Here is a 15,869-nt window from a genome sequence, read left to right on the forward strand (position 1 = left end):
ATTCTGTATTTCTTGATGGAACTTGAAATTAAAATGGTATTCACATGACCAAATAAATCTACTGCAACTATTAATAGTTGGGGGAATATTGGCAAGAAGAGTGTTTCTTTTATGCGCTCTTATTTTTAAAGTATTTTTAAGTAAAAAGGGCAGCATCATTTTTAGAGTTTGTTGAGAACTTCAAATATCTAGTCCCCAGAAGCAAGATTCATCATGAGGAATATCTAAGGCCTAACCGAGTTTTCAAAATAGTGCCCACATATACCATACTTGTTGAACAAATTCAGATTTATTGAAAGTAAACATTTACATTGGCTACAATGTTAGAACTATTACAAAGCTGGATAAAAGAGGCTTAAGTAGCAATAGAAAGCAAGTGCAGTAAAAAGTGAATAGAGAAAATATTTGGCCTTAGTGATCTTTTGGCAGTATTTACATTATGTACATATTGTTAAATATTTATAGTAACTCTAAGGCACCAAAGGCTAAATAGCAGGTTGCAATACTATTTTGTGCACAAAAGTCAATAAATTTATTGTAAAGAAGGCTGTAGAGTTAAAGAAACATAGGCATGTCTTAATGTTTACATAAAGGAGTGGCTGTATTTTTTAAAATCTCAAATGATACATTAAATATTGGGCAATTGAAGAAATTATTTTCAGGACATTAAATTATGTTGACTATGTAAATAAGCACTATTTTTTACTGACTTGCTGGTAAATGTGTAATGTAATCTATTCTTCAACACAGCTTTTTCACACTCATGGATATGTTTTGTCTAAAAACTATTTGAAATTCCTTTGAACTACAAAAACTTATCCTAATATATCAGAGTGTATACAAAATTCCCAAGAAAAATTTACTGGGTAATAATATACATCAAATTTATAATCTGACAAAAATTTAGCAGGCATTCAATGCTAGAATACTTGAATATTCAGTCTGCCATTCTGGTATAGCAGTTGGGTATTTTAATCCTTTAACTGTTAAGAGTGGGCAATTTTTTGCAGCTTCAGGTGAATGGACATAAAATTGACCATGTAGAAAACCAGCCTTAAAGGGAACTAATTATCTTTAAATTCTGCAGATTGAAACCCCTTCACATAACTCTTTGGGTGATAACTATGTTATTCATCACTGGTGACTGAAATATCCATATTACCCTACTGTCAAGAGGTAATTGACAACAAAGATCCAGCATGGTCTTGACTGCTTAATTATTTGATCACTTCTATTTGTAAAATTCTATTTGATCCTCATACTGGAAACCCAATTTATTTTAGCAGACATTCTATCATTCGTCTTGAGGTAGTATTATAATGAAGAATTCAGCAGGACAATAGAATATCATAATATTTTTAAAATGTGCTTCAAGTGCCACCATGAAATCCATATATTTAGATGGCAGACAGTCCAAGGTTGAATGTCCCTTCATGACATACTAAATCACTATCTGATGAAGTCATTCAAACTTTAACAAGGATGATGAAGTCTTCCTTAGAATTTTCTAAAACCCATGCCCTAAGGCAAATTAAGGTATTACAGTATAAAGTACTGCTAAAATTCTTTCAGTGATAATAAAGATTCATAGACTTACATATTAAAAGTTTCCTTTCTTTTAGCTAAGGGGAGAAAAATTGAGAGATTTCTTTTCTAAACTGTTAAATTTTTCAATGAGAAATATTATAGCATTAAAATAGCTTGCCTAAGTTTCTTGTATCACATAGTATTTGAGAATGAATTTACGGAGGTGACACTCTTACATTTAAATTTTAAATTGAAAAACCACCTTCAAATCCAATATTTGACTGAAATTTGTTGAGCAACAAAATAAAAATAATTGTAACAGAATACAATTTAAGGCATCAAAATACCTCACCATAATGTATTTTATAGCACTAGGCTATAAGTATATTATTACTGCTTTTCTCTTCTCGAATGTTTGATCATTTTCTTCTCTTTTCTTAAATACAGTGGACAATGAGAGAGGACAAATTATTCATAGTGAAATGTTTACAAAATCAGTAATGCAGGAAAAAAAGTAGAACTAATAAATTAAGGCTCTTCTTCCCCTACTTTAAGAATGAAAATAAATGATTGCTTTTGCTCAGTGAGTTAATATTAAGCAGTAATGGCTATATCAATAATGTAACTATTACAAAGCATCAGTGAACAGACTTCAAATGATTATAGAAGAACAACACAATATCACATGTTTGGAATCACCAAATAAGTCAAAAGATAATATCTTAAAAGAAGTGACTGAATCAAGGCATGATAATAATGTTGAAACTTCTAAATTTAAAGGACCTGCTTCGATTTTGAAAGCACGATATTCATCTACTAATGGGTATTGAAATTGGATTCTGTAGAAATAAAGATAAGCATTAGTATACTATAGTATTCCCAACATCAAAAGTCCGATTAAAAGACTGGATTTTAGAATACTTGCCTAAAAAGGCTCTGGCAATTTTTCAAAAAAAAATTAAAATCTGTCAGTCTGCCTTGCAAAAGCATTCAATTGATTATCATTAGAAGACATTATCACAAAAGATGTCTATTATCTGTAATAATTTAGTGGGCATTAAAGCTATCAATTACTTCCCTTGCTCTGTTAGCTGAATCTACTTTCATGCTTAAGTTGGTAGCAGAAGTTTGTATTATGAAGTTTTATCTTCTTTAAATAGTCTCCCTTGAGTCCTCCAAGCTCCCTTTCCAGTTCAGCTTCTAACACTACACTCCTTACTGATCACTCAACTGTTAAATAAACCCTACTGGATTGGTGGTTTTTAAATTATGCTTGGAGGTACGACAGAGAGTTTTTGGAGGTGCCTCAGTGGTCCTAGTGGCCAAACATAGGCGGTTTCAGGATTTCAATTTCCAAATCCTGCTATTACAGCCTTATATTTATGTCATATATATGAATGTCCCACAAAATTATTACTTCTGTTACTTTTTAAAACACCATAAAGGGACTTGGGAGACTATGGGAGTCATGGCAGAAAGAAGCAAGTAGTCCTCTTGACCCATGTAAAGTCTTCAAATATCCGATCACAGAAGACTGAATAAGATACTGTATCTTTGCCCTGCCATACCAATATTATCCTTCAGTCTGGCCTTGAGTTCAGAGGCACAAGTCAAAACAAATCAATATTTTAAGTGGATCCTATCACAATGATGAATATCCCAACCACTTCAAGTCTATTTTTGCAGAAATAAGTGGCATATCAATTATTTACAATATAAGAAAACAAATGATTAAGAAATGCTTCCTAGATGGCAACCCTTAACAATGTGGATGACCTTTGTTCTCACCTTTTATACCAAAGGAAATAAGCACAGAATTTATAACATTACACTTACAAATGAGTGTACATTTAAAATTTTTTTCTTTTTAAATAGATATGAGCCTTGATTCAGGATTTGAATAGAGTGGCAGACTTGCTAATTAAACTGCTCTCATGAATGGCCTTATTCCAGAAACATCATGCAGGAAAATACACACTGTCAATTAAAACTTGTAATGAATAAGAACTTAGAATCCAAAGAAACAGAAATGATTTTGATGAGCACATGACTCAAAAAGAGAATGCTGAGAGCTGGTGTTATTGTTCTCTGTAAACGTATTCATATTCTTTTAATATAAAAGAAATTTCAAAGTTTGTCTTCTTTCTCAATATGAAAAACAAACTAAGCACAGGTCTTAAATGAAAAAATACAAAAAGGCTGGTGTGGTATAAATAAATGTAAAAAAATTCCATTGTAGGAAATAAAAATATATATATACTGTTTGTTTAAATTCAAGGTCTTTCTTTTAAACATATGATCATTCGAATAGATTTAGTCCACCAGGGGTGTCTACATACCCCATATTACAACATTATAACATTATAAAGAGTTTAACTGAAGGGAAAATTCTTTAAACAAATAGAAAATTTGTTTGCAAATATTTTCAGTGAATGAATGGTGATGATTTTGGCTCATATCTTGGTTTATGTCCAGAGAGAACATCATTTTCTTACTGAATATCATTTTCTTTCCATCGAATGAGAACAGAACTGTGGAGCTATGCCATCTTTGTTGTTAAAATACATATATGTGTACATATACACATATATGCACAATCAGACATTTGATGCATGAATCTATAGATATGTATATTACATACTTTTAGGCAAAGCGCTGCATCTAAAGACCTAATTGCTTTTATATAAGGAAAAATAACAGATTAGGAAACATCCCTCCCCAAAACATTCGAACTTTCATACTGCTAATTATATAGCACATCAGAATGTGCAAACATTATACTTATTGCAAAGTCTCTTATAGATTTAGACGCCATTATAAAATGCTTTCAATTCTCTTTTGGTACCCTAAGATGTCGGTATATAATGTTAAATTTCCAATTAGAGAGTTTAATATAAACATATCAGCACAAAACTGTTTTTTCAATCTGTTTATTGTGTGAGGAACCCAAACTTCAGTTTAAGTGCTGTTGTAATTTTATTACTAGATTCCATAACCCTACAATTGGTAAATTATATACCATTTTAGGTATTTAATGATATACTTAGAAATACTAAGAAAAAAATCAGTATTCAAAGGGTTAATTTTGTTTATAATAACAATAAATTATTTTATCATCTTCTTCAGTTCAAAATCCAGCTTTGAACCCGAGGAAGGCTTTCAAATCATGTTAATTAAATGGTGGTCCTTTAACCAGTAGCAGTTTGATTACCAATTACTCGTAGGATCTCTTTGTGAATGCCTCCTTCTTGGGTGTTAATATTTGCGTCTCCCACTTGGCCATCTTCATAGCTAAAACACAAAAACATAGAACATTAAAAAAGATGAAACATTCAAAAACATTTTCAGAGCATTTAAGACAGCTTAGAAATGCTATCTGATACCTAAAGTACAGTCCAAAGGAATCAAGAGAAAGACAATTCTCAGTTATATTTAATAACATGATCACATTACTAAATGCAGAAAAGGTCACATGACTAAACACAGGATTATTTCTCATCATGCCCTGATTTGCCCCTTCATTTTAAATTTTAACCCCCCATAAAGCATTGCTTGAATGCAGGGAGCACCCCAGTGTCTTTGGCCCTGCAAACACTTCCCACAGCAGTGAAGCCTGCTGAGAAAGAACATACTGACTTCAGTTTTATGTTCCTTGGTTTCTTGACTTCTTTGCTCCACTCCTACATAAATTATTTCTTTATTTTCTGATCAGTAACACTCAGAAAAATCACCTCACCTTCCACCATTGCTCCTGCAGGATTCTTGCCTTTTAATTACTATTCTGTTGTAATCGGTGCTGTATTTTTTTTTTTCTTATTAGTCCAACTAAAACCCTATTCTTATTTATGCTGGTACTACACATAAGAAAGCAAGCCTGCTAAGTTTAGCTAAGCAACAGAAGTGAAAATACAACATTAAAAGACAGCTATTACTAAGTCCTTTAGAAAGAAATAATTACATTTTAGATGATAATTCATTTCTTCAAATAAACTTACTTGGGTAATAAGAATTTCCCAAGAATGAATTTTTAAACTTCCATGATAATATTCAGAGTAGAATAAGTAATGAATTAATTTTACTTCATAAAAATGACTTCAAGACAGAAGCTTTAGAGAAGTGATAATTACTTCAAAATAGATAACCAGGGGTGTAAGCACAGTGTCTCAGATATTAATGTGTGCCACTGTCTTTTACTCACCATACTTAAAATTCTCCTGAAATGGTACCATACAGAAAAGCGAAATAAATAACATATTACAATGAGAAATGAGGTCTTTAATAACCAACTGCTTAAAAACCTAGTGATAACTGCATTTGTATCAAGCTTAAACTCCTAAGGGGTCTTCCTTGGTAGCTTAGATGGTAAAGAATCTGCCTTTAATGCAGGAGACCCAGGTTTGACCTCTGGGTTCGGAAGATCCCCTGAAGGAAACGGCTATGCACTCCAGTATTCTTGCCTGGAGAATCCCGTGGACAGAGGAGCCTGATGGGCTACAGTCCATGGGGTTGCAAAGAGTCAGACACGACTGAGTGATTAACACTTTCTTTTTTAAACTCCTAAGAAATGGCCCAAGGTTGCCTACTTGGTTAACTCTTACTGTGCAAATACATACATACACATATGTGTACATAAGGCATTCCGTGGTGAAACATTATTGTGAAAAAAGAATAGGATATATGGTACAAAGCCCAGTTGTAAATGTTTTCTCATGAGATCAAACAATTTTCAGTCATGTCCGACTCTTTATGACACCATGGATCATAGCCCACTAGGCTCCCCTGTCCATGGGATTCTCCAAGCAAGAATACTGGAGTGGGTTGCCATGCCTTCCTCCAGGGGATTTTCCTGACCCAGCGCTTGAACCTGCAACTCTTTATGTCTCCTGCATTGGCAGGTGGGTTCTTTACCAGTAGTGTAACCTGAGAAGCCCCTGTTACAAACTAGAGAATGTGTAACACAAAACACTTTAGAATTATCCAGATCCAATCAGGTGTTTTGTAGCAAAATGTGTAGAAATATATATATATATATATATATATTTTTTTTTTTTTAGAAATATATTTTATTGGACAAGTCAAATATGTTAGCCTTGCTTTTGTATAAATTCTGGCTACTCACTGGATCAAAAGTAGGTTGAGCCATCCATAATTCTGAGCAAGGCTGGAGAAGCAACCTGGCTTGCAGGCTTGGCCCAAAGGAGATAATGATGTTTTTCCAAACCAACTGAGCTAGCTCCTCTAGGATATGGATTATGGAAAACTTTTAAAAGAGATTGACAAAAAGAGTATACAGCAGATACGAAGAAAACCATAGTGCTTTGAGAGAAGTGGGAAGAATGGCAGGTCCTAGAATTGTTTTGTTCTTGATGACTTTCCAATTTCAGGTACCAGTCCACCGTGTAACTCCAGCCTAAATTTCCTCATAGGAGATTATGTCTGTCCTATCTCTATGGCACTTTGGGTATAGTCAACACACCTACTGTGTCCTCTGTGCTTTGGACACAATGTTGAGTAAAATACTCTCATCTTAATAGATATCTCAGCCTACATTTCTCTTCTTTTCAATTTAAAGTGGATCTTGATGAAAATTTGTCTGTAATACATCATAATTTCCATTTTCTCCTTAACCCACTGCAATTATTCTTCAGGTCCTACTACTATCCTGAAAAATGCTGACAACGGTTGCCCACAGCAACCAGAAAACTATATCCACTATGTCTGCAGCATGGGATACAGTTGATGGCTCTTTTCATGAAGCTGTATCATCTCTTCCCTCCTTAGTTGGCCCTTTGAATATTAACTCTCAGTTTCCTTCACTGCATTTTTCCCCTCTAACCTCCCATTTCAATGCTGGTTTTATTCACAATTCACTCCTCAGTGTTCTTTCTTTTCATGATATGCAAATTCAGTCTCCCCCACTGTTGTTACTATCAGCCACTTGCTGATTCCTAAAACTGTATCTCCAATCCTTACATCTTGCCCTGACTATACATTTCCTACAGAAATCACAGAGGTGGTGTATTTAAAACTGAATTTAACTTCTTAATTCAAAACTGACTGCTCTTTTCTATTCTGTCAATCTTTAAACTTGAAGGTACTATCATCTATCAGAAATAGCGGGAAAACCAGTTATTCTTGGTTATTCCATGTGCCCAAACCCAGTAAATCATCCAGCTACCTCACTTCCAGTTTCCTACTTATTCTCACTTGCAACTTCTCTCAATCTGATGCCATCAACTTCGTTTGGGCCTTCATTGGTAAACAAATCTAGTGGTAAAGAATTCGATTGCCAATGCAGGAGGAGCAAGAGACTTGCATTTGATCCCTGGGTTGGGAAGATCCCCTGGGGTAGGAAATGGCAACCACTCCAGTATTCTGGGCCTGGTAAGTTCCATGGACAGAGGAGCCTGGCGGGCTACAGTCCATGGGGCCAAGGAGTAGGACATAACTAAGTGCACACACACACACACACATTATTCATCTAAATGAGTGATTTTCAAGTTGCAGGTTGTATATAGTTAGCAGGCTCTGAAATTAACTTAGGTTGTGCAGGCTAGCATTTTTCAATGAAATTAGAATAGAGATGGGCAGTAAGTACCAATCAAAGTCTTTCCCTGGTCACAATGTCAAATACATTTCTTTTTGTAGTAAGAAACGCTGATCTAGACTATTGTACTAAACATTATAACTAGTCTTTCTAGCTCTACACTTATCCCCACTACCCCTCCTGCAAGACTATTCTCTGCCCTGCTAGAGTGATGCAAATGGCCTTGGCTTCACTTGTAAGACAAAAATCCAACGTCACTGGCATTCACACTAGGGTCCTTCATAATCCAAACATAAACTTCCTCTCCAGTCATGCCCCCTCACTCTCCCCTCACTCTGTTTTCCATTCAGATGGAAGGGTTTTCTATACCCAAATACACATTCACTGACACTCAAAAAGCCTTTGACGTTATGGAGAGGAGGTGAGACTCACATTCTTTAAATAAACTATAATAATTTAGAGAAAGAGCATAGGGGAGAAAAGAACAGAGAGCAAGAATGAGAGACTGAGCTGAAAGTATCAAGAAAAATGCTTATTTTTCCGTTGTCTGTGAAGCCCTCAAGGAAGTACAACAGTTGAGGGCTGAAGGATAAAACTGATCAAAGGCATTTGAGTGTGAAACTATGAAGCGTATATAAAAATAAAGGAAAACCCAACTACCATTTGAATTAGTCAACCAGCAGGGCTTAGATACATGTATTACTAGTGGCATTAGAGCATTTACTATAATATAGCATATAGACTATTCTGCAGTTATTAGTATTGTAGACAAACACTAAGTTGTTAACATAACACTGACGTTTACTTACGTCTAGAAAGCAACAGAATTTTAAAGAGAAATAGAGCAAGAATGATATTAACAGGGAAGTGATACACTTGAGTGGGGGTTTCTGAAGAAGGAAATATGAAATTATCTGCAAGAGGACAAAAATTACTTATGCTATTAGTAGTATAAAAAGTGTGAAAGTGTTGGTCGCTCAAGTGTGGGCAACTCTTGGCAACTCCGTGGACTATAGCCCAGCCAGGCTCCTCTGTCCATGGGATTTTCCAGGCAAGAATACCGGAATGGGTTGCCATTTCCTTCTCCAGGTGATCTTCCTGACCCAGAGATCAAATCTGGGTCTCTCGCTGCATTGGCAGGATTCTTTACCACTAGCGCCACCTGGGAAGCCCATAGTAGCTTTGGGACAGTTTTAAGATTGGTACACATACATCTTTTTCCTGATTTCCTAAATCTGGAAGCCAGAAATGGTAGTACTGCTTTTCATTAGCTGCAGAGAGGAGAAATTCATTGTGAACTGAATGACATTCAGCCCGTCTCCAAAGTTCCTGTGAGAAATCTGATGCTCTAGGTGCACTGTCTACTTCACAGCCCATGTAGAAATCTCTTGATTAAGTTAGAACATTCAGTGTTTTGTCATTGCTTTCATTCCATATGTATTAAGTGTTTCTGCACAAGACATGAGATTCCCAAACACAGACAGAATTTGCATTTTACTAGGGGTGATAATAGAGTTATACGATTAACTTGAGGACAAGGCAGCCTGGGTGAACAAAGAAAGGGCAAGCAGAACTCACAGTAAAGACAGATATCCTGTCTGACTGGGACGCCGGAAAAGGCCCCATGGAAAAGACCACATAGTTAAGCCTGGAAAGATTAACTAAAGGCTGAACTGGTGAGAAGGCCAAGCACTGGTACTGACTGAGCAAAGGCACAATAAATGGGAAAAACAATTCCAAGTGTTTTCAAGGAATGGCTTGGAAAATAATTTTATTCAATGAGTGATTTATATGGATAATTGAAGTCAAGTCAGATGGGTACCATGTTGCAGAATGCCATTTTTTTTTTTTAAGTAACTCTTAGCCTTCATGAGCAAGGAATAATCAAACTCTCCTCTTGGAAAAATAATGTGGTATAAATAGTATGATCTTATTAACCGTTGTTACCTCTAAGAGGGGAATATGATGGGTGACTGTCTCTCTTTCAACTTGCTTTTGATTTCACTTTCTGTACACTGAATAGGTACCACTAGTGTAATAATGGCAATGTTTTTTAACATCTGGCAGTATAAAAAACAGGTTAGGAGCAATGAAGAAAGCAGAAGCATGGAAAATAACCAGCAATCTTCTGGTGTACTACAAGGAATTTACGATACACATGGAAACAAATGTGTTTACAGAAGAAAATTGTGAAAAGATGTACTTGGGAACTGATGACTAGCAAGCAAGGAAAAACAACTGAAAGCTACAGCTCAGGTTCTAAGTCTCCTTGATGTATGAAGTGATTGCAGAGATGGAGGAAGCTGTGAAAGCAGCTAAGGGATTTAGCAATAATAGGCTCCACTTTGTACGTAATGATTTTAAGGTATTAGTCGACTTTGGAGGGGAGGGAAATATTCAGCAAGCAATCATAAAATTGGCATTTCATTCATTCCTACTTATCTGCCAAGCACTATGCTAGTGAGCTATGTAGTCCCCAATCTCAAGAGGCATACAGGGGAGTAATGGAGGAGACAATACATAAAAAAGAACAATCCAATCACAGAAACACATCCAGGGTGTTACACAGTAACATCAAGGAGCAGCACAAAGGCATGAAGAGAAGTTTCTGGGAGGAGAGAAGATATACGCTAAGATTTAAAAGAGGAGTGGGAATTAGACAGGCAATATTGAAGAGATAGGCAATAGGGAAAAGAATGAAAGACAGGATCCAAGCGTAATGAAGAAAGGAAAGAAGAGCATGGAGTGCGGAAATCCCAGCATACAGGTCAGGTTGCACAGCGTGACATCCCAGGTGTGAAACAGCGGCCAGTGGAAAATGATGGGCCAGGCAGCCGGGCATCTCTCCCTCCTTCAACACAGTGGTGTTGAAAAAAAGAACAAAGCATCAAGGAGTCAGGTGGTTCCCTTTGTAAAGGAGACTGGACTTCATCTTATAAGCAGTAAGCAGCTATCAAAGACTTTTAAGTAGGGGAGTGATGTGGCAGTTTCAATCTTGGAAAGAGATCTGGGTTAGAGACAGAGAAATTGGATTTATTACACACTGGGGATGAAGCAAAGCTCTCAGATCGTATCAGTTTGATGTCACACAGCTTAAGTCACTGAGCCATGACTGAATGTCCTGTCGTCTAACTTCATAAATAAGCTGTCTCCTTGCTACGTTCCCATTCAAACACTGTGTATTTTTTTGCAAAATCATGGTGCAATGCATCTCTTATTTCTCAAAATAGCCATTCTACAGTTCTTATTTCATAATCTTCTCTTATAGCTATCTTTTCAAACTCTGACCTAAAATAAAACCTATACATATTCCAAAACATTTTCCTTTTTGTGCACCCCTCCTCCCTTTTTGTTCATTAAAAATTTACTGAAAAGCAGCTGTGTATCATATACCATGCAAGCTGATTCAGGGCATGCAGGGCAGTTACAAACAACAACAACAATAGGAGTTCTGCCCTTTAAGGATTAACACATGGCCTCACGAGTCAGACACACTGAATAAACTGAATTTAAATGGAAGCTCGGCACTGAGCTGTAGGCATACCAGGAAGAGAGGCTAATTTTTATTAGGAGCTTCATGGAAGAGGTGGTATTTGAGCTAGACCTTAAAAAGTACATTTAGATAGGAATTTCTGAAGTTTGGCACAGGTAGTGGCTTCACTCCAGAACCTGAAAATACCCCACATCTCTTTTCTGCAGATGGTCTATTTTATTTGGTCCCTCCTGCTCTTAAATTTCTGCACATCTTGAAATGTTTTGAAAATATATACCTTATATCAATATGACAAAGAAAATACAGTAACAGTTCATTTGCAAATCTTCCTGCTCTAAATCAAAGAACCATGGAACCACTAAACATGTAGGTTGTAACATCAGATAGAAAGATACAAAAACCCAGCAGTTCTTAAAGTGTCCTTGGTCCCCAGTAGCTGAGGGAGAAGATACACTCCCATCTCTACAAGTTTTCACTATGGCAGTGATGGGGGTAGTGTAGCATGGGGTGCCCATGGCTCTGGATGCACCCAATCAATTACCTTCTCTTGGATTTTATTATTTATTCCCATTTACGGAAAATATCAATAGTAAGTTTTCCTCTCCAGCTTTAAAATCCCCATTTACTGTGAAATAAACATTTTTGTTGTATCTGACTAGAGCATGATGTGGTTTTCACATCCCCTGTTTAAGCCCAGCTTCTGAACAGCTGCCTGATTTCTACACATTGACATTAATGTCTTTGCGCACATGAGTCTCAAGATCAGTAACGAAATCAAGCTTTAGCTTGATCAGTTCCTAGACACTCAAAACTGGCTGGAATCTGTTCTTAAAATCTGAATTACTACATTTTGCCTGAAGCATATATACTTGGTTAAGTTTATTCATTTTTGGAATTTTCCGACAAATTTTTTTCAAACTTCTTATTCTTCTGTTTTCCCTATCTAATATTGTCCTTTAAATTGTACTTTAAATTTTTTCTGATGCCCTAATCCCTAAAATTTCCCCTGTTTTCCCTTCATTCTCTGCTATTGTTTACCTCTTGGGAAGAATGTGATTAGGATATCACACAGCTGTTTCATTCTCTCCTTCATTCTGGAAATCAGATTAGCATGGAATTTATTATAATTCACTACTTCATATCCTAGTCATAAGGAAAAGCTCCTAACTAGAAATCGCACAATGTGTAAAATAAATAAATAAATAAAATAAGAACAGAAATTGAGTTTCTGTTTGATTATGGAATATTTGTGAAAACTCATTTTTTCTCCTCAATTTATTTTTTTCCTAGATGCTACCACTCACTAGGGAGGCAGATCACTAGTAGAAGTCTGTGATTATATCTTTTATAAAGAAAGAAACTGATGGTTGTAATTAGAATGTACATTCATTAGTGAATGGATTTTCCTTTTGATGTGTTTTGAATCTTATCAATTTTCCTTAATTAGTTTCTTCTCTCCTGAGGGATGAAGGATGAAATCTCATCTGTGTTTATAAAGAAATGAAAATCATTACCTTAATAGAATTTTCCCCCTCTGTATTATTTGGAAAATATCTGAGGATACTAAACGTATTTTCTTCTCTTGTCTTCAGATGGTCTTTCCTCATTTTTTTCTTACGAAATACAGAAATCCTTCTCTCCAGTCAATATCCACACATGTGCCCTACTGATTTAGTTTAGGTATAATTTGTGTAAAACTGCAAAGAAATAATACTACTTCTGAGCACTTCCGTATCTAAAGTTGTTTATTTAGCTCAACAAATTTGAATTTTAGCATAACACTAAATGGGGCTTCCCAGGTGGCGCTAGTAGTAAAAACCCTGTCTGACAATACAGGAGACACAGTTCAGTCTCTGGGGGGAGAAGATCTCCTGGAGAAGGGAGTGGCAACCCACTCCAGTAGTCTTGCCTGGAGAATCATGGACAGAGGAGCCTGGTGGGCTACAATCAATGGGATGGCAAAGAGTTGGACACGAGTGAAGCAACTTAGCACATATAACCCTAAAAGGAATAGATTAACTAATTAGTGACAGGCTAAGAAAAAGACTCTGGAGTTACCATACCATCAAAATTTCCAGCTCACACTAACTGAAAAAGTTTGGGATTGGAGGCATCTTTTAGAAAGTCAATCTTCTAACAATGAATAAGAAACAAAATGAGCAAGAAAGAAGAAAGGAAAAAAAAATATTCAGTGACTGTCTTTCCCAAGAGACCTGTGCTGTGCTACAACTTCATCTGAATTATAACCTTAAAAAGCAGATGCTTTCCTGGGAGCCTCCAGAGCCATGGAACACTCTTCTCTACTTTGCCTTTTGCCCGAGGAGGCTGACCTGTATGGTCTTGATCAATAATTTCTCTTGCCCTCTAGTTTCAGGTAGAGTTTGGCCAATGGGGTGTCCCAGCAGTGTGCTGGTAGGAGGGCAGCCATCAAGGTTTTGCTTGGCTCCACCCAACAAGGGCCTCCTGCACTGCCTACGTCCCTGAATTGATGGCCATGACTCCTTTCATGGAGTCATGATGAACTAGAAATGACTCTCTTACCAGGTCCTCCTAACTGCTTTCTCTTCTTGTCTTTAGAGACTGGAGGATGTATAATAGCTCTGGTGCTATTAGATCCAGATTATTGTCCTAGACCTATGATTTCCCAATAACCACACTTTTGTAAGTAACCTAATGTGTATATCTACCTAGATACATATAAGATCTGTATGTATGTATATGTACACTTACATACACATGTATACAAACATATGGGCCTTCCCTGGAGGCTTAATGCTAAAGAACCCGCCTGCCAATGCAGGAGATGTGGGTTTGATCCCTGGGTTGGGAAGATCCCCTGGAGTAGGAAATGGCAACCCACTCCAGTATTCTTGTCTGGAAAATTCCATGGACAGAGAAGCCTGGCAGACGACAGTCCATGGGGTCCCAAAAGAGTCAGACATGACTTAGTGACTAAACAACAACACAATACATACATACACAGTGGTTAAAGAGACCATGTTTTTCTTCAAATCTTCTAAGTTAATGGCTTTTAAATATCCCTGTTTTTCACAGCTTATTAAAATAAAACAAAAACATTAACTTGATGAGAAAATGCCGTGCTGTGCTGAGTTGCTCAGTCGTGTCTGGCTCTTTGCAACCCCATCTACTGTAAGCTCTCCTGGCTCCTCTGTCTATGGGGATTCTCCAGGCAAGAATACTAGGGTGGGTTGCCATGACGTCCTCCAGGGGATCTTCGCAACTCAGAGATCGAATCTAGGTCTCCTGCATTGCAGGTGGATTCCTTATTGTCTGAGCCTCTAGGGAAGCCCTGATGAGAAAGTGAAAGAACGTGATGTCGCTCAGTCGTGTCTGACTCTTTGCTACCCCATGGACTGTAGCCTCCCAGGCTCCTCGGTCCATGGGATTTTCCAGGCAAGAGTACTGGAGTGGGTTGCCATTTCCTTCTCCAGTGGATCTTCCCGCCCCAGGGATTGAACCTGGGTCTTCCACATTGTAGGCAGACGTTTTACTGTCTGAGCTAACAAGGGAAGTCCGTGAGACAATATCTATTATATTTTGGCAGCTTAAGTGACCAAACAATAACGTAGTCACTATTACCTCATTTATGGAGGAGACAGTAACGTAGGATTTTAAGCCTTCACACTTACACAAAAAAGAATCTTGTGCAGACATGATCAGTATTCGGGACGACCCATATCTCCCCATGTTTGTGCAGGTCAGGTGAGGTGATCACTGTAAAGGGAAGATAAAATGAAAGAATATTTTATTCTAAATTACTATCTCCCTTTTCTTAGAAGTCCAAAAGCAAAAATGCATGTACAAATTAACATATGAAAAACATTTCATCTTATTAAACTATCAAAAAATGTAAATAAGAACAGTGAAATGCCAAGTGGCAATTTTATGTTTGGAACACACTTAGCATAATAGGAAGGAAATGACTTTGTACTCATGATGGCAAACAGGTCCTGACTTGGGAACTAGGTAGAAGGCCACCTTAAATCCTCTACAACTATCAAATGTTGAAAAACCTAAAAGACAGTTAACAGTGGTTACCAAAACTCCCAACAGAAGAAGAAAAAATGAACTTTTAGCCAAAGTCAGATTTTAAAGCAAGAACAAAGGAAAGTATATGATATTGTAAATCACCTATCAATTTTTTATCCCAAGTTCAGAAAAGAAGAATAAGTTCAGTGTAGGAACAAGAGAGACCTCCTGGGTTATCTACTCAGTGCTCAGTTCATCTTTCAGAGTTTTCATGGTAATATACATTCAGAAACCAACACAAAGAGGAAGGGG

General features: G+C 36.7%; 1 protein-coding gene across 4 annotated transcripts in view; it reads right to left on the reverse strand.

The window, feature by feature from the left end:
* Positions 1-3,130: 3,130 nt before the first annotated feature.
* The window catches only part of PARP8 (poly(ADP-ribose) polymerase family member 8), a 187,786-nt gene continuing 175,047 nt past the window's right edge, over positions 3,131-15,869 (reverse strand). For 3 of the 4 annotated variants that reach the window (XM_043488453.1, XM_043488451.1, XM_043488452.1), the window contains 2 exons: positions 15,218-15,302; positions 3,131-4,818 (listed from right to left, as the gene is read on the reverse strand). In XM_043488453.1, coding sequence (XP_043344388.1) covers positions 4,716-4,818; positions 15,218-15,302 — 188 coding nt within the window. In that variant the 3' untranslated portion in view covers positions 3,131-4,715. Of the gene's footprint in view, positions 4,819-15,167; positions 15,303-15,869 lie in introns of all 4 variants that reach the window. The other variant, XM_043488454.1, reaches the window with a different exon arrangement.

The sequence above is a fragment of the Cervus canadensis genome, chromosome 16 (genome assembly GCF_019320065.1).
Source record: "Cervus canadensis isolate Bull #8, Minnesota chromosome 16, ASM1932006v1, whole genome shotgun sequence".
Lineage (NCBI taxonomy): Eukaryota > Metazoa > Chordata > Mammalia > Artiodactyla > Cervidae > Cervus > Cervus canadensis.